Source organism: Solanum stenotomum, chromosome 1 (genome assembly GCF_019186545.1).
Source record: "Solanum stenotomum isolate F172 chromosome 1, ASM1918654v1, whole genome shotgun sequence".
Taxonomy (NCBI): domain Eukaryota; kingdom Viridiplantae; phylum Streptophyta; class Magnoliopsida; order Solanales; family Solanaceae; genus Solanum; species Solanum stenotomum.
The window spans coordinates 22,493,536-22,513,869 of NC_064282.1; the positions used below are offsets into that span (position 1 = coordinate 22,493,536).

Below are 20,334 nucleotides of genomic sequence, written 5' to 3' on the forward strand. Positions count from 1 at the left end.
TTTTTTTGGATAATTTTTGTCCTTCCTCACTTACAATAACAAAAAAGTGGTCGAAAATACTCTAAACATAAAAAAATAAAAAAAATATTTGTATCGTAAAACAATTTGTCTCTTATTCCTAAAGAACGAAGCATAAGTTCAATTCATAATTCATAAGTAATGCCTTATAAAACATAAACTTAGTTCTATAAATTTTATGAGAAAATGCCCAAAATAGTCCCTCATCTTTGGATTAAGACTCAAAGTCATCCTTGAGTTTTCACATGGAGCATTAATAGTCTCTCATGTTTGCAATATTGGTGCACTTTTGGTCCTCCTTCAAAATTTTACCTATTTTTAAATTTGATTTTATTCATAATTTATGTATGAAATGTTTAATCGTCATTTTATTTATTTAGTAGAAATAATAACTCAATGTGAGAGATTGTGAGAAGAAAAACACCTTATTTTGTTTAGTAGAAATCGTATTGCAGAAAAAGTCGAGAGGTTCATCATGATGATTTCACGTACAATAGTACAAACTTTTCTTTTCTTGCAATGTCATTTGTTAAAATGTTCTTAGTTTACCTGCAATAATATATATACTGAACATAACAAGTTGTTCTTCTTCTCTCCTTCTCTCACATAGAGTTATTGTTTCTACTAAATATATAAAAAGACGATGGGACTTTCCTTACATAAAATTAATGTTAAAAAATAGGCAAAATTTTAGGGGAGGACCAAAAGTGCATCAATATTGCAAACATGAGGGACTATTAGTGCTTAATATGAAAACTCAAAGATGACTTTGAGTCTTAACCCAAAGATGAAGGACTATTTTGGGCCTTCTCTCTAAAATTTTCGCATAAAGACTTAAGTTTAGTTTCAGAATGTTATATCTTAAGAAGTTTATAACTTATGAGTTATGACTTACAAGACATAACTTAGTTTCTACGGAATTTATGTTAATAGAGGAATAAGTTCAGTCTTAAAACCCACAAAGTTATGCCTTAAGAGACATACTTTATTCCTACAAGACAAAAGTTTTCTAAGCTTATGCCTTACGAGTTAGATAACATACAACTTATGTCGAATAAGACAAAAAATCTCCAAAATTAGGTCATAATTAAAGATATTTTGATCCATATATTTCCTTAAATAAGTGATATGAACAAAAGTTAAAAGAAAGATCACTAATTTAAGGATAAAAATTAAAGATCATCAATCCGCAACAAAACTTGAAAGAAAAAGTCAAGACTATTTTCTGGTCCATATGAGACAATATATCCCAATCACATAATCAACCCAATTTGGAGCCACACAGTTGGTGAGCTCTCTCCCTTCCAGTTTGTAATTGGAGGCCTATCATCCTCTTTCCCTTTCCAACTTTTAAAGAAGAGATTTAAGGGTCAACCTCAATAGATGAGTACTCTCCCTTTCCACATTATAGGTGTTATTGTTCAAATTTCATTATATATTTTCTTTCGTACGATCAAAAATAGTTATCTATTGGAGAAATATAAGTATGCACACTCGACTTTTTTCCTACTTCCCCTTCACAACCCCTCTTTTCATTTGCCCTTACCTTACCTTACTCCGATAATTGGAAAGTTATTATTCGCTTGAAAATATAAAAACAAAAAAAACAGAAGTACCAAAATAAAAAAGGATCCGATGCACTTGTGATTAAATTATCTTCAACAAAAGAATTTAAAGGCAGAAAACTATGATTTGAGGAATATTTTATATGTAATTTAAAGAAAAATGACTGACAATATTCATGTGTTTTAGTTCCGGCAAAACGAGCTCATATTTTGATAATTCGCTCAACTCATTCATATTTTAATAGGTTGGGTGAATGACTTTTACATGGATAAAATATGGGTTGATACCCATATTCAACTCATAAAAATATGGGTAAACTATGGGTAAAATATGAATTAGCCAAATGGATTAAGTTTCTAACTTTTATTCACTCAAATTCATGATATCACTAAAAAAGTTGTAACTTCTATAGAACTAATTATTTTTCTCTATAATTGAAAATGTGAAGTCTTTGATCCTCCAAAAATATATATTTTAAATGTATATTTCTTTTGTTAATTATAATTATATTTTTATATTTGTTTAATTTTATATTGAATGATAAATAATAATGTAAAATAAGCAAATCATGTATTAGTATTGACATTGCTTAAGCCTTAAAGTGCATTAAGCATGTTTTAGTCCTAAAATGCAACTATTCATCTACTTTGAAATTAAAAATATTTTCCCCTTGTTATTACATAAATTTATTTTATATTGAAAGTTAGGATTTTTTTTTTTTTGACTTTTATGACACAATAAAACTAAATGAAGCATTTTCAACATTTTATATGGGTAAACTAGTATTTTATTCAATCTATTTGTTAGCCAATCCATTTTTATCCATATCAAATATGAGCGGGTTGAATTATGACCAATTTTATGTTGACCCATTTTCAATCCGTCCAAATTTGACCCAACCCGCCCATTTGCCACCGATAATGTGTTTGCATAATGCAATTAAAAGTATTATTGAGAATGTGGTTGCTTTTCCATAATTGTTAAAAGGGAATTGATTTAACAGACGCGAATCTAGGGTCTTTGTCTCTAAATATAAAATTAACAATTTGAGGGTCTTGCTATAGTCTAGTTCTATTTTTGAGGAGTAAAAAAATAATAATACTTTCCTTTAGTTATATACTTCATAGACAAATATATACTACAAGATAAGCCACCTCATGAGTCTTCACAAAGGTCTTATTTTTCTTACAAAATTCACTAAGGTCTTATTATTACTCCCTCCCTTTTATATTACTCGATCCTGATCTGACACATTCGTTAAATTTTTTTTTTACTAAATTAACCTTGTTAATCAGGTTTTGGAACTCTAAATTTGATAACTATTAATTTGCTAAAATGAACAAGTAAATTGAAATATATATACAAATCAAATTAAGTAAAACGGAGGGAGTATTACTTTTATAATGAGGAGGCCTTACCAAAAGTCTTTGTTAAATCATCCTCATAGTAGCACCAAAAACCTTTACAACCATGCATATTCAAAGAAAGGGAAAAATAAGAATAAAGTAAAGCCTGGAAAAAAGAGAGAACAATAATATAACATTTTTAAAAAGAAGGATGGATAAAAGTATGATAAAACAAAAGGTACAAAGTTGTCGGCCAATGTGCTTGTTATATATTTGCAATTTGCAACGATTGATACTTAAAAAAAGACCTGCCATAGGCCAACAGCTCAAATTTCAAAGGTATTTTTATCCTTTGACAGAATTTTATAATGAAAAGGACAAATGCACCATGTGCTCAAATTATATTATCTACTTGAAGGAAATGGCCATAGGCCAATGGTGTCTTTGATATTCTGTATTATAAAAAGGAGGCTCATCTATACTTGGTAGACACAAATTACATAGATAGCAATGGTAATGTCTAGTTTCCCACCTCTTCTCTTGTTATCATGGTTTCTTTTTGCTCATTTCTTTTGGTTAGTAGTCATAGCAGAGAGATCTACTTATATTGTCCATTTGGACAAGTCTTTAATGCCTAACATGTTTGCTAGTCACCATCACTGGCATTCTTCTACAATTGAATCAATCAAGATTGAGAATCCTGCTTTACTTAATAGCCACCATCCTGTTCCAAAGCTTCTATATTCTTATGACAATGTATTTCATGGCTTCAGTGCTGTTTTGTCTAAAGATGAGCTAGAAGTTCTCAAGGAGTCCACAGGCTTCATTTCAGCTTATAAAGATAGGTCTGTTGAAGCTCACACGACACACACCTCCGAGTATCTTAAGCTCAATCCTTCCTCTGGTCTGTGGCCAGCTTCTGGTTTTGGCCAAGATGTGGTCATTGGTGTTCTTGACTCTGGTGTCTGGCCGGAATCTGCCAGTTTCAGAGATGATGGGATGCCTGAGATACCCAAAAAATGGAAGGGAATTTGTAGGCCAGGCATGGAGTTTAATACTTCATTGTGTAACAAGAAACTCATTGGGGCCAATTACTTCAATAAAGGGCTATTGGCTAGTAATCCTGATGTGAACATTTCCATGAATTCTGCAAGGGACACTGGAGGTCATGGCACCCATGTTGCCTCCATTGCTGCTGGTAATTTTGTCAAAGGAGCATCATATTTCGGATATGCTCCGGGAACAGCAAAAGGGGTTGCACCGCGAGCTAGGCTTGCTGTGTATAAATTCAGCTTTGATGAAGGGAATGTCGCTTCTGATTTGATTGCAGCTATGGACCAAGCGGTTGCAGATGGTGTTGACATGATATGCATTTCTTATGGCTGGCGCTTTATTCCTTTATATGAAGATACTATTGCAATAGCTGCTTTTGGTGCCATGGCCAAGGGCGTGTTGGTTTCTGCATCAGCAGGAAACCTTGGTCCTGGTATGGGAAGTTTAAACAACGGAGTACCATGGATCTTCACAGTGGCGTCAGGTCATACTGACCGTTGGTTTTCAGGGACTCTGACCCTGGGAAATGGTCTAAAGATAAGGGGATGGAGCTTGTTTCCAGCGAGAGCTATTATTGATGATTGGCCTGTAATTTACAACAAGACAGTGTCTGCTTGTGATTCAGCTGAAGTATTAGCTCAACTACCGGATGCTGGACGTAGCATCATCATTTGTCGGAAGAGCGTTGATGCAGAAGAAGTCGGTAGCCAAATGAGATCTGTTGCAGAGGCTAGACTAGGAGCAGCCATCTTTATTTCCAATGATCCAGCAGTATTAAGGTCCATTGAATTTCCAAATCCTGGAGTTGTTATAACTCCCAAGGAAGGGAAACAGGTTCTCAGTTATGTTTCAACTACTCCTGAACCCAAGGCCAGTATTAGTTTCCTGGAGACGCATTTGGACTCAAAGCCTGCTCCAGTTGTTTCTGCATCCTCAGCTAGAGGCCCTTCTCGAAGCTACCTGAGAGTGTCAAAGCCAGACATATTAGCACCAGGAGTGTTAATTCTAGCCGCCTGGCCATCTAATATTATGGCAGCGACAATGGGTACCAATATAGAATTGGCAACTGATTACCTTCTTGAATCAGGCACATCCATGGCTGCTCCTCACATTGCTGGAATAGCTGCAATGGTTAAAGGTGCACATCCTGAATGGAGTCCTTCAGCTATTCGTTCCGCCATGATGACCACCGCTAACCCTTTGGATAATACTCAAAAACCAATAAGAAAATCTGAGGATAACAAACCTGCTACATCACTAGATATGGGAGCTGGACATGTTGATCCTAACCGGGCTCTTGATCCAGGCCTTATATATGATACCACTCCACAAGATTATGTTAATCTTCTTTGTTCTTTGAATTTCACAGAGGAGCAGTTCAAAACAATTGCAAGATCATCAGCTAACCACAACTGCTCAAATCCATCCTCGGATATCAATTACCCATCATTTATTGCTTTTTTTAGCCCAGAAGGTAACTTCACTTTTTTGGAGCAGAAATTCAGGAGGACTGTGACAAATGTTGGGAGTGCTGCAGCTAAGTATAGGGTGAAGGTGAAAGCACCAAGGAATTCAAAGGTGTCTGTGTCACCGCAAACATTGGTTTTTAAGAAGAAAAATCAGAAGCTGAGCTACAGTTTGACCATTCGCTACAAAGACGATGCACAACAAGAAGTCCAATCTGGTTCAATCACTTGGGTGGAAGAGAATGGAAATCATACAGTACGGAGTCCTATTGTAATATCTCCAGAGATAGAGACCTGGTAGTGAAGCTCTTTTGCAATTTCTAAGTTTGTAACTGTGAAAAGGATTCCATCTGAAATAGCTGGATACCTGCCGGTAAAGCATGCGTACTTTGAAGTTATTGTTGAAATATAATATTTTGCTAAAACATAAGAGCACGACTTGTGCCTATAATGTATTGTGGGGTGGTAAGTACTCATTACTAGTTGTTTGTTTTTAAGCCAAAGAAAAGTGCCACCACCAAAGAGGACTTTTTAAATTAGAGCAGTTTCAAGAATACAGATAGGGCAAGTCCTATTGTAATATCTCCAGAGTTAGAGACTTGGTAGTGAAGCTCTCTTGCATTTTCTAAGTTTGTAACTGTGAAAAGGTTTCTGTCTGAAATAGTCGGATACCTGCTGGTAAAGCATGCATACTCTGAAGTTTTTGTTGAAATATAATTTTTCGCTAAAACATCAAAGCATGACTTGTGCCTATAATGTATTATGGGGTGGTAAGTACTCATTACTAGTTGTTTGTTTTTAAGCCAAAGAAAAGTGCCACCACCAAAGGAGTCTTTTTAAATTAGAGCAGTTTCAAGAATACAGATAGGGCAATTCCTTTACAAACTGGTTTGCTGGAATTCAATACTTGATTGCTGAATGCTGATGAATTCCTTATGATAATCAAGCTTCTTATAGGCATGGAATGTTTTGGAACAGCTGAAGGAAAAAAAATAGAACTGCCAGATACACTTCAATTGTAGTACTGTACATCAGGTTTCCATATTGAAATGAAGTCCGGACTCGAATAGAGATGTCCACACCAGTACATCCACTAGTTGACATCTAGGGACTAGGGAGAACCATTTAGTGTTGACTGTATTAAATTATTCATAAGTAGTACAGCTGAAACTTCTAAATTGACTAGTTGTAAGAAAACCCTAGACAGTGGCTATGAAAGAACGGATTGTCTCGAACCCGAAACAAGGTATCAAATGTTGGTTCTCAAATCCTCCTAAAAATAGGATATATGCAGCCTGGGAAAGTCTTTCACCAGGAATTTGGTTCTGAGTAATGTGGGTGCCATTTCTTTTTATGATGACGGTGGTGTCCTTCCACTGGCTACCTCCCACTATAGCATAGTTACTGGGTAACTGTCCGCACCAAGGCTTAGGCAGATGGACTAATATGAGCGTTAGCACATATTGATCAGAATTTTTCCTCAGTTTAACCAAAGAATATAAGTTATACATATGGAAGTCTTCATCAAAGAAGTTGGTCCTTGGTAGTATAGGCATAAGCACATAAGCAAACCTTTTGATCTATGTGCAAAGAAATCTTTAGACGAGTAATTTGAGAAGTTACCTGGAGTCATTCAGCTTTTGGAAATAGCTACACTTTCAGCAGGAATCACCATATATCAACTATTTCTAGGGGAGAAAAGGAAAGAGCAATTTAGATAAATAGACTAAATTTTAGATTTTGTGATCAATAATCTGCCTAATAGAAAAAGATTAGATGACTAATTTTCCCTATCAACAATAGATAAGCATAAAGAACATAAATATCTGAAAGCTTCCTTCTTTGAACAAGAAAAAATTATAGAGGCAGTCAAAAGCATCTGACTACTGCTTACCAGTTTGATGATCCCTTTGTCTAAAATATTTGGTAGTCACCATCATCAGTATTCCTCCACCATTTATCCCATCGAGATTTTAGCCCAACTTCACTAATTGGAAATCCAGCTCCAAAGCTCCACCGTTCTTTTGAAAATGTCTTTGATGGGATCAGTGTTGTTTTGTCCAAAGATTAGCTCAAGCTCTAAATATGTCCCGGTTCCATTTCAGCTTATATAATAGAACTGACTGATGCTTTAAATAGCTACCGGGGAATCATCGTAGTTTTGAACAACATAACTTATCAAAGGAAAGGTTGCCTACCATTTAACTCAGAACAACATATAATTTTCTAATTCTCATCATAACTCAACTAAACCAATATAAATTAATCAAAACTATAGCTGGATCAGCTTGCTACCCTTTCCCGACTACCTTTGAAATCCTTTTGGTACGATACATGTATATACAAAGTTAAAATGCTTAAACAATATCAAAGGGCTTTGCTATTTATATTTGCTTCCTGTATTATGTGCATTTGGAAATTTTCCTCAATATCAACCTTCAGCATAAATCATATTGTGGCTCCTATCGGATATAGGTACATACAAAGAACAAGTTTTCAACAAGTATAAATTTTGCACAATCAAGAGATTTTGAAGCCATACTTCTTTTGAATTAAACAAAATAAAGCACCGATAAAGAGTGTGCCAAAAAATCTAACCACTGTTATAGTTGAATTTAAAAAATAATTGTACAAACGATACTTGGTACCATAAAATTGGGAACCATTATCTATGTTTCTTCTTATTCTCGTGATCTTTGGATTCCAATCCAACGTGCAAAATCCACCCACCTGGTAAGAGAGGGATACAAATTTAGAAAATTAGAAGATAGAATAAACTTCCAAAGAAAAACCTTAGAGCGGAAAGAACTTGTACATCAATGATCCCAAAAAGGTATTGCCAGTTCGAAAAACGAAGCACAGTGCACCAAGCATGATCTTGTTCTTGTGTAGCAAGGGCTCCAATATTCGTTGTTCAATAACTCCAGCAAGGATTTGATACCTGATAAAGGAATAAAATATATAAATGAAATGGCATGGGCCTTCCAATTTTATTTTTTTTGACATATAGAGCTCACGAGGGGGTGGGGGGGTTATGTTTTTGCAGTTACTAGCTTCTTCCTTGGCTTCAAGAGATTACTCTATATTGCATTCATTTCCTTCTGTGGTTTTCTATGACCTAACTACTTATGAATACATCACAATTCGAAAGGGGAAAGTCTAGGTACATATAGGTTATACGTTGTTATCAAACTAAAACGTCATGGATGAATTTCAATGAATTACGGAGAAAATTTGCATAGAGCATTCACAATCTGTCCTCCATAATAAAAAGGATACGAGATTCCAGACTTTTATATGCTGTAATGCTATTAAAAACACAGTAAGATGACAAAACCTCATTATTGTAAAATCTAAAAACACTTTGTACATGCTTGACATTGTAAACAGACTCAAATTCTTCTCAAGAAGTTTTTTAAACTAGGTTTAGCCACATAAACTTTATAGCAAACACTACACAGCAAGCTTATGAGCCTTATATAGTGTACTGGTGAATCTAGGAGCTCCATCCAAAGAAAGGTCATCTGTAAAATGACCAAACAGGGATATCTCATAAGAAGATAGTGAACGGAAGAGTAGATGTATGAAAGAAGATGATAAAGATGTTCAATTAGAAAAAGTAGCTGTTTTAGGGCAAGAGAACTGGCAGCAACAGAAGAAATTGTTGTTTCGTACTATAGATGAATAATCTTGAGCTGTATTGATGGGGTAAAAACAGTGAAATTTCTCCTAGTACTTCTCCATACTAAGAGATGGAAGAAGCTGATCATTATTTTGGATGACAGTAGTTCTTGAAAATGTGAAATACCTAAGGTTGCTTGAGAATGCCATGTAAACACCATAGGCAGCACTGCTAGACAGAACAGGTAGATTCTCAGCTTCACCAGCAAAGGTTTTATCAATAGCCTTCCGTGCGTTGATTAAAGTATTTGTTACACCTGTACCAACCTGGGAATGAGGAAAAATGAATTAACAAAATACATCAAAGGTACAGCTCTCTAGCTGACACTAAGCAAGCTACAGAATAGTTGAGAAATGACCACTGCGCTAAATACTCAGTTATTTACGAGGGAAGAAGTACAGTAGATCACAAACAGAAGAATGCAAGAACGCATGCACATAATCCCAAAGAGAAGATTACGCGGACAAACTCTGGTGAGCACATTTGTAGACATATATACGGATAAATAGATGGAGAGAAAGAGAGAGTCATTTATAAACATACAAGTTTCGGAGGAAATAAAATATCTAAAAACAATATTGACTTGTCATTTATGTTCAAAAACAGTACAAAAAAGGAATAGATAAACAATGACATTCCACATGATATCGTTTAATGTACTACTTGAAAGAGACAGATATAGAATATCTGCTGTAAGTCTGTAACAGTGTTACTTGAAATTATACTTCTCCCATATCATGAATTAGGACTTGGTGGTAGCCATTTTCCTAATTATGAAACAGGAATCTGGAATAAGCCTCTTAAAATCAAATAAACACTTCAACAAAGATTAAGATGCTAGATAGGCTCAGTGTAATTAGTCAAATGACATCAAACACTTGAACAGAAGATTTAAAAAAATTTCAATTATGGTCCTAACTACAGGTGAAAGACAGCCTTTATGAATAAAGAGCCAGTTTCAGAAACAGCCCCTCTACCTCCACGAGTTAGTGGTAAGGTCTGCATACACTCTACCCTCCCCATACTCCCCATAGTGGGATATCATTGGGTATGTTGTTGTTGTTGTTGTTGTTGTTTCGGTCCACTTAAATGTTGGCATTTTCTCAACTAGTGGGTATAGAGGAAGCAGATCTCAAATAGTTCTTGGTGTAAATATTCCTAACAGTTGACCAAACCAAAAAAAAAAAGAATATGATAACAGCATAATGAGTGAAAATTAGAGTACATCTTGTGAGTTCCACAATATTTTCTTGTCCACAAAGAAGAAAAGCTCTTCACAGACTTACCAGAGATGCACCTGAACCAACTGCAAATAGTTTGGCCCCATTTCTCTGCAGGACAAGTTATGAGTACATTAAGCTTCGTAAATACATATAACTTGCAGTAAAATATGATAAACATATTATAAATTTATCAAATATATTACCACTATGGCGCCTAGTCTCTGTAAAAATGAATAGGAAGTACCAGACAACACAACCTGAGAACAGGATAAATGCAAAGTTCAGTCAGTTACTTGTATCGGGAAAGTAAAGGCCATCCCTTACCCCTCCAAAGGAAGAGCAAAGATTATGAAATAAAGATGTTTTAATTTCATTAATCATAAACCTGAAATGCATTGTCCGGGCAGTTGTAGAAAAGTTTAGTAAGAGGCCCAGAGCCAATTGCAAGAGAAGGACGGAGACCGACAGTAGGAGCTGGGAGCCAGACTAGCATGAAATCAGCAACAATGGCCATCACCTGAGTAAAATACATGTCAAGCCGAAGTCAAGTTTAGCATTTATAAGGAAATATTTACTTCTCCAGCACCAAAGAGCAATGTCAGCAAAAGAAATTATGGCTTTCCATGATTGCCAAGAAAATTGAGGACAAAATTGTTCCCACAACCAACTGTACTAGATTTCATATCAGAATGCTTTCAGTTAGAAGTCAAGCACAAGCTGATTGTTCTTCAACAGACTACCTTAATATGCTTAAGACGTGTTAAAATAGTCATCATTGATATGTAAATGTGAAACAAACTTGTTCTGCAGCTCTAGCTAGATAAAAATGCTTTATTTTCTTGACCCCTTTATTATTTTACCATGTTGATTAGAGCTTTAACTGGTGCAACTTCAATACTGTATTAAATATATTTCAGCCCCATTTATGGAAGAAATTGTACCACATCAGCACAGACAAAGTCCAGCTCCTTTGTGAAATTCTCCCTACGCTTCTCCAGCTCTGCAGCACTCTGAAACATAAACACGTAATTCAGCTATCCACATGACTGTTATATGTACGAACCAAAGGTCGTTTTACTACAAATGTTAAATGTCCCAACCTGACTAGTCATTACACTTCAAGTCAGTAGCATTCATGGAAATGGAGAAACACATACAAGAACTAAATATATACCACTGCTAAATTGAAATAAAATGCATAACTCAGATTGCATGAGAACATGGTAGCCATTTAATATTTACTTTTACGTCTTTTCACGTAAACCATTTACACTACTAGCTCTCTGTTCTTTTTTGCCTATTTCGATAAATTCACCCTTAATCTCATATTTTTCTGATAATATCTAATATTAGTCTCTCCTTAGGACATAGTACATGATCTACTAATTCGAACTTCTTTTCCATTTCGAGTAACTCCAATTCAAAAAGGGCAGTTAATTAGCATTGGAGAATGGAAATGTTACAACATAATTATTCCATTCATTTCAAGGCTCAAGAGTAAATCTTCCAATGCACGTCGTTTGGTATGCGGGATAAGTTGAATAAATTTATACCGTCAGCCAAACGCAGTATCCCATATAAGTTAACTTCTAGAATCTAGCTAGAATGTTAATACAAAGAAATTAACCTTAGTAAAAATTCCAATGCCACACTCTATAGCAACTTTAGTTAAGAAAAGATCATCAGCCAGCAACCGTTCTCTAAATCCACCAAAGCTGAGCAGCCACCGGAGCACCGGTGACTTTTCGAGCTCCAAAAACCGGTGAATGACGGCCGGAGGTATTTTCCCGGCTTCAATTGCGGAAGCCAAGTCCTTAGGCAAGCTGTCTAATGTCCTTTCGGCTTCAGCCAAAGCCATTATTGCTTCTTTCTTGTTCCTTTCCCCTGCATTCCCGTCATCCTTCCCTCCTCCACCTCCTCCTCCGCCTCCGCCTCCGCCTCCGCCTCCGCCTCCGTCGCCGTCGATGTTTCCGCCGCCGTGGTGATTACTGAGAGTGGAGAATATGGGGAAGGAAGTACGAGGAGGGTTAAATTGGGCATTAAGTGAAAAAGTTGAAAAATTGATTGGGTAAGTGAGGGATGAGAAACGAAAAGTTGAAGATTGGTGGCGGCAGAGAGAGGTGGTAGAGAGGTAGGAGGTGGCTGTGGCGGTGGCCGCCATTGGAGGTGGTGGAAGTTGTGGACTGTAATGACAGTTGACAGTTAGCTTCTTTTTTCTGCACTTTCTCTATTCTGATTTTAATTTTTTTTTTTTAAAAGGAGTAGAATACCTTAGGAGAATTTTCTGACACAAATAATTAATAACTCTCTGCAAACTTTATATGAGTAGTATATAATATAATTCTTTCTCTTAATAGTGAGTAATTTCCCTAGAATCACCCAGTTTTACCTATTTTTCTCAAAATATACTTGACACAATGAATATATTCTCTCTCCTACTAGGATGTTATGTCACATTATTCCTTTTTATTACTCCCTCCGTCCACATTTAGTTGTCCATATTTCCTCTTTTAGTTGTCCCTATTTAGTTGTCCATTTTGACAAATCAAGAAAGGACAATAAATTTTTTCCTATTATACCCTTATTTAAATAAAATTGTCATAAATAGAGTAAATAAACTTATGAACTTCCCAATATTGATTAGTTATCTTGAGTTAACTTATTTTGGAATTGTAAATTGTACTATAAAGATAAAATTGTAACTTCACTATGCTAATAATTGTTGTCTTAATCTGTGTACCATTTCTAAAGTGGACAACTAAATAGGGACGGAGGGAGTATTAACATTTTTTTAAAAAAATTTAGACAACCCATATATTATACCCAGTAAAAAAAAAATACATAAGGAACTGTAATATGAGCTCCTCCGATTCTTCAAGAAAATATGTGGCTTCCTCCGGTTCTTCAAGGAATAAATTAACGAATTTGCATAAGGAACTGTCTCCTGAGCCGTTGTATACCTTTGATGTTGATCAAAGAAATCGCCACGAGTTAAAATTCAAGTTTTCTTCNTAATTGTCCATATTTTCTCTTTTAGTTATCCCTATTTAGTTGTCCATTTTGACAAATCAAGAAAGGACAACAAATTTTTTCTTATTATACCCTTATTTAAATAAAGTTGTCATAAATAAAGTAAATAAACTTATGAACTTCCCAACATTGATTAGTTATCTTGAGTTAACTTATTTTGGAATTGTAAATTGTACTATAAGGGTAAAATTGTAACTTCACTATGCTAATCATTGTTGTCTTAATCTATATACCATTTCTAAAGTGGACAACTAAATAGGGACGGAGGGAGTATTATTAACATTTTTTTAAAAAAATATAGACAACCCATATATTATACCCAGTAAAAAAAATACATAAGGAACTGTAATATGAGCTCCTCCGATTCTTCAAGAAAATATGTGGCTTCCTCCGGTTCTTCAAGGAATAAATTAACGAATTTGCATAAGGAACTGTCTCCTGAGCCGTTGTATACCTTTGATGTTGATCAAAGAAATCGCCACGAGTTAAAATTCAAGTTTTCTTCTGATTCTTTTATTGTTGAAGTGTAAATTGTGAAATAATTTGAATACTTAACATGATATTGGAGTAATTTTCTTAAAATTTAGGGTTTTTTTGCTTGCTTGTTTTTGAATCAGATATTTCTAATATTGTTTGAATCTGCCTAAGCTTTGAACAAATGTTTATAGTTTGTGTAAAATTCTTTTTTTTACGATGAACAAGAAACCTTTGATTTTTACCATGAACAAGCAACATATGTTAGTTTGTGTAAAAATCAATGTTCCTAATTTCTAGTTTATCTCTAAATATCCAACTAAATTTATTGTTTCCTCATCAACTTCAAGGAACTAGTTTAATTTTTTCTTCGATAGCAAGACTAAATTTTTGTATGGATATAATGACAAATACTCGTAAATGAAACATAAGATAAAGATTTTCGCTATAAAATTGAAGTAACTAGATTTTCATAGAGAATGGATTAATGCTCTCTTATAGATACATTAAACAAGCTTCATTTAAAGAATTAAAATTTTGTTATTTATAAATTAAAAAATGTGACATGGCATCCTAGTAGAAGAGAGATAATATATTTTTTGTGTCAAGTACATTTTGAGGAAAATAGGCAAAATTGGGTGATATTATAGTCCTAAAACAAACATAAGTGATATTCCTAGGTAATTTCCCAAACATGGGTGACTATCGAGGGAAATTACTCCTTAATAATAGGCGTGTGCACTATTTGGATTAAACCGAAAAATCAAATCAAATCAAACCAAATTCTAATTTGGATTGGTTTTTTGGATTTTTGGTTTGGTTTTGGATTTATAATTTACTTTGTTTGATTTTTTGGTTTCGGATTTAGAAAAATGAAATCCAAAAAATCGAAAAAACCGAATTATATTATATATATATATAGGAATTAAGTTGGAGTTAACACTTTTGTCCCTTTTTAGTTATTTTTTATGTTTGGACATCTATAATTGATATACTTTTAAATATTGTGTTTTACATTTTACGTGATTTATATTAAAAAGTATATTTAAGAAATTCAATATATATATATTATTTTTTTCAAATTGCAAATATAACTTTGTTATGTTTCTAATTATTGACATAACCGATTAACTGAACCGAAAAAACCCAAACCAAAATGAGAAAAATCAAACCAAACCAAATTTATTTTGGTTCGGATTGGATTACACTTCTTCAAACCAAAAATCGAAAACCCAAACCAAAAAACCGAATGCACACCCCTACTTAATAGTCTTAAATAAATCTTGCATCATTTTGGCCCTATGTTTTCTCTTATCTGATTTATTATCATTTTTAATCTTATGAAGTCATAATTTTAAATAAGAGGATATTTTAAAAGTAATTAATATTTGGTTGAAATTGGGTGTTTTAGTTATTATTTAGCTAATTATAATCTCTAGTTATATTATTATTTGTGATTTGATATATTTAATATATTTTTCATCAAAAATGATTTTAAATATGAAGATCATATTTAATATAATGCAATAATTGTGCAACAATATTTTTTTTAAAGAAGAAAATTTCATGTATATACATGTGTGTCTTGTATCAATTTCCGCGAGTGCATTTAGTAGAATATGAAAGCATGTATCCAATATCAATTTCACTAGTGTATTCAAAATCAATTTCATCTAATGTATCCAATATCAAATATTTGGTGTATTTTGTATTGGATATGATGTATCTAAAACAATTTAAAACAATGTATATGTGTATAGATACATGTATCTGGTATCAAGATACATGTATTCGATATCAAATATGCACTAATACATTTATCAATGACCTCTAAGTGTCATCACCATGAGCAGGAAGAGGAGAGAGAGAGAAAGAGGGGGAGAGAGAGAAATAGGTAGGAGATATGCGAACTAGAGAAACAAAAAGAAGTTTGATAAGAAGTTATTAAATGCTGAGTGATTATGTAGTTATTTTAAAACGTAATGAAATTTAATAGATGATATGGATGTTTATCTAATTACTTTTTTTAAAAAAAGATTAATTAGTCCTGATTAGTAGTGTGACGTATCCAAAATTTAATAACAACCCTTATACATGTTTGGCATACGTTACCAGATTAAGGGAGTGGTCCATAAATTAAAGTGTAATTTTCACTTGTGGCTATCTTTAACAATTCAATACAATATATTATACCGTACCATTTTCTCTATATTTTACTCACGAAAGTGCAACTTTTTATCATATTATATAAAATGTAGTTAAAGAGTTCATTTTTATCCAACTTTTCTAAAACTTTATGCAAGTAACATTTTTCAAGTAGCCAATGTTAATTTTTTCTTAAACTTCCTTTAACTTCAATGTTTATACTTAGCTTATTGAGCCACATAGTGGCATCTACGTTTCTTTTCTTTTTAATTTTCTCATTTGAAGTAGTATATGTGAAGTTAAAACATATACGACGAAATATTGACTGTAGAAGATAAGCAGGAGTATAAATTATGGCCAGGAAATTGAATCATATGATATCCATATTTGTGATCCAAAACAAACATAATAAAGGTGTGATCCACTTCCATCTTTTTATTTCCACAAGACAGTGACTATACATAAAAGCAAAACTTTCTGCTCCTCCAAGTGGTTTTACCCCATGATATTTGTGATGATGAGCGGTAGGTGATATCTCTGTTGCTCGGACTCTTCAAAAATTTCATTAGGTGTATGTCGTATCCTTCAAAAGCTTTGCATTTTTAAGCGATCCGACACGAGTGTAGCAACATTTGGTGAAGATATTTAAACTAGAAATCAAATCTTCATTGGAAACTCAATTAATACTGAATACACGAGTTAATACCTCAAAAGGTCACTCAACTTTGAGAATTTATTTAGTAAAGTCATTGAACTTTGTTTTAAATCAGTAAAATCACTCAACTTATGCTTTTGTATCAATAAAATCACTCAACTAAATTTATTATCTATCTATCATCATCATATTATTATAAGTGGGAACAAAAAAGTTAAAAGTTGAATTATGATTTTACCCTTACTATAAATTAGAAGAATGTTACGCAAAAGTTAGATTATTGTTTTACCCCTACATTAAATTAAAATGTTATAAGCTATTAATAAATTAAATCTTAAATAATAATTGTATCATATTATTATATTAATGCTAATCAGTATATACCTGCTTGTTTGTTTTATCCGTTTTTCGCTTTTGATTTTCTTCCTAATCTAAATTACTCTCCATTACCTATAAATGTTCACTTATTGCTATAATAATTATATTAAAGAAGGTGAATGAAGAGTTGAACGGTATTAATTATGAGAGAGATGTTCAGTTATAGCAAAATAATTATGAATAAGGAGAATGAAGAGTTGGGGTAATTTACTATAAGAGTCAATATTATATTTGTGTAGCAAAGAGGTCACCCGATGGTTATATAGCAAAAATGCATGATTGTTAAACAAACTTTTCATTTCACTCTAAATACATTAGTTGATCACTAATTACTTTTATTATATTCTTTTATTTTTTACAGGAGAAAAATATACATGTACATTCTAAAACTTCATACGGAGCTTACAATATGATGGAAATGGATGTTGAAAATCTTTGCGGAGGTTGATAATCATCTTTTCACAAAGTTGGCCTTCTAACAAGAATAGTAAGTAACTAATTAATACATTTTCATGTTTTGAAAACTTCTCTTTTAATATTTAATTTTTAGGCAATTATTGACGGAATTCCACGCGTTTTCACTAATTTACATATTTTGGGTAAGTGAGATGAAAACTCCCTTCTTCCTTTCTTTGTCATTTCACTTAATTATGTTATTTAAGTTGATCATCGAAAAAGTGCTACATTTATCTTTCTTTCATTAAATTTATTCCCTTTATTTTATAAGAGCTTAGTTTTCCCTGTTTCATATCATACATAGCTAGCTACAATCATTGGAAGAAAATTATTGTAGATAATAATGATGGTCATCTAAGTATTATGTTGATTACCTAATTTGTTATTGCATTCAACTAAGTACCGTCTCAAAGTGTACAANCTTATTGCTATAATAATTATATTAAAGAAGGTGAATGAAGAGTTGCACGGTATTTAATTATGAGAGAAATGTTCAGTTATAGCAAAAATAATTATGAATAAGGAGAATGAAGAGTTGGGGTAATTTACTATAAGAGTCAATATTATATTTGTGTAGCAAAGAGGTCACCCAATGGTTATATAGCAAAAATGCATGATTGTTAAACAAACTTTTCATTTCACTCTAAATACATTAGTTGATCATTAATCACTTTTATTATATTCTTTTATTTTTTACAGGAGAAAAATATACATGTACATTCTAAAACTTCATACGGAGCTTACAATATGATGGAAATGGATGTTGAAAATCTTTGCGGAGGTTGATAATCATCTTTTCACAAAGTTGGCCTTCTAACAAGAATAGTAAGTAACTAATTAATACATTTTCATGTTTTGAAATCTTCTCTTTTAATATTTAATTTTTAGGCAATTATTGACGGAATTCCGCGCGTTTTCACTAATTTACATATTTTGGGTAAGTGAGATGAAAACTCCCTTCTTCCTTTCTTTGTCATTTCACTTAATTATGTTATTTAAGTTGATCATCGAAAAAGTGCTACATTTATCTTTCTTTCATTAAATTTATTCCCTTTATTTTATAAGAGCTTAGTTTTTCCCTGTTTCATATCATACATAGCTAGCTACAATCTTTGGAAGAAAATTATTGTAGATAATAATGATGGTCATCTAAGTATTATGTTGATTACCTAATTTTTTATTGCATTCAACTATGTACCGTCTCAAAGTGTACAAAAAAGGCATCCACGTTAGTGAAGTTTACGTGCACTTCTTAAATTTAGAGCAAGAGTTCCTTGATATGTTACATATCATCAGATGCTATATTGTCTTAATTAGTTTTACATAATTCAACATATTTTATTTTCCAAATAAATAACTAAAAGTTAAATGAAAAGAATTAGATGTCACCCTTGTATTTGTATAGAGAAACATATATATATTTAGATATTTTAGTCTAGAAGATTATATTTGAAATCCTTCTTTTCATTTATTTTTGGATGCAAAAGTAAGCTTTATATAGAAACATATATTTTTTTTGGTTTCCCACCCGGTGTCCGGTACCCACATTGGAGCTTGACTAAATTTGGATTCGCTCCGGGAAGTCCCACATTAGAGCCTGACTAAATTTGGATTCGCGCCGGGAAGTCCCACATTGGGGGGTAAAACGCTCCCTAACAAATGCGACTCCGTATACATAAACATATTAATCAATACAAGCTTTATCGTATTTATAAAAATATAATTTGATAAATATTTATATCTACATGAGATTAGACTTACATAAATTTTAGATCGTAATAGAAGATAAACGTGCAACGCACGTTTCCAGAACTAGTACTACCTTAAATGCATGAACTTCCAAACTTGAATGTTGAATTACTATTATACCCCAATTAAAAAAACTCAATTTATATTATTTATTAACTTAGTTAATTGTATTATATTAAAATTAGATACCTTTTCACATAAAGGGTTGTGACTTTTTCAATGAGTTGTGACTTTTCAAAGGGTTGTAACTTTTCTGAAGGTTGTGATTTTTTCAAAGGGTTGTGACTTTTCTCAAGGGTTGTGCCTTTTTCCATTGAATTGAGACTTTTACAAAGGGTTGTGACTTTTCCGTTGAGCAATAACTTTTTCAAAAGGTTGTGACTTTTATGATAAGACACAATTAGCACCTATTGTTACTACTATTTGTTAACTATAAATAGAGGAGTTTCCTCTTACTTTAAAACTATGGTTTTTAAAAGTTTTCTACTCTTCTTCTTAAAAAAATCCCAGGTGATATTTGCAACAGTTGATTAAGTTTGAAATTCAACGAAATTTGAGGTACCACATAAGAAAGATTTGGTGAACAAATTGTAACAGATCATTCATCAATTCACACTCGATTTTCATGAGTTAACAGTGATAAATAGTTGTGGGAGAGACAATAATATTAAACAAATATGAAAAAAGGCACATGATTTGAGTAAGATATTTCTTCTTTGTTTTTTTTTATTTTTTATTCTTTTACCCTCATACGAAGGAGTTTCTTCCTAATTTTCCTAAAACAACAGGCATCAACGTAGTCCATTGAATTATTATTTTTGATTTTAAATTGACTATTTCAAAAATAGATTTTCACTATTACTTATAACATGATAATATAGTCATGATAATAATTAATTTTTTGTAGATATGTAAGTAAGAATGAACAGAGAAAGTAAAGTGTTGGTTGCAGCAGATTTCAATCAAATGGAATATTAGAGTGAATATAGCATGAACATATATTTTTGTCTTCCTTCTTCATTGGTTGTATTGTTCGGTATATTTTTTCTTTTTTCTATTTATATTGAGTATGAAACTTTTTAAGTATGAATTT

The 20,334-nt window shown here is 32.8% G+C and overlaps 2 protein-coding genes across 2 annotated transcripts; one reads left to right on the forward strand and one right to left on the reverse strand.

The window, feature by feature from the left end:
* Positions 1-3,192: 3,192 nt before the first annotated feature.
* On the forward strand, positions 3,193-5,879 carry LOC125842006 (subtilisin-like protease SBT3). Its single transcript, XM_049521198.1, has one exon. The coding sequence runs from the start codon at positions 3,441-3,443 to the stop codon at positions 5,748-5,750; it is 2,310 nt and encodes a 769-aa protein (XP_049377155.1). The 5' UTR covers positions 3,193-3,440; the 3' UTR covers positions 5,751-5,879.
* Positions 5,880-7,975: 2,096 nt separating this feature from the next.
* Positions 7,976-12,645, reverse strand: LOC125842027 (protein RETICULATA-RELATED 4, chloroplastic-like). Its single transcript, XM_049521223.1, has 8 exons — positions 11,982-12,645; positions 11,296-11,364; positions 10,740-10,871; positions 10,558-10,611; positions 10,418-10,462; positions 9,258-9,397; positions 8,265-8,390; positions 7,976-8,179 (listed from the first exon to the last, which is right to left on the reverse strand). The coding sequence occupies exons 1-8, from the start codon at positions 12,513-12,515 to the stop codon at positions 8,131-8,133; spliced, it is 1,149 nt and encodes a 382-aa protein (XP_049377180.1). The 5' UTR covers positions 12,516-12,645; the 3' UTR covers positions 7,976-8,130.
* Positions 12,646-20,334: the final 7,689 nt, after the last annotated feature.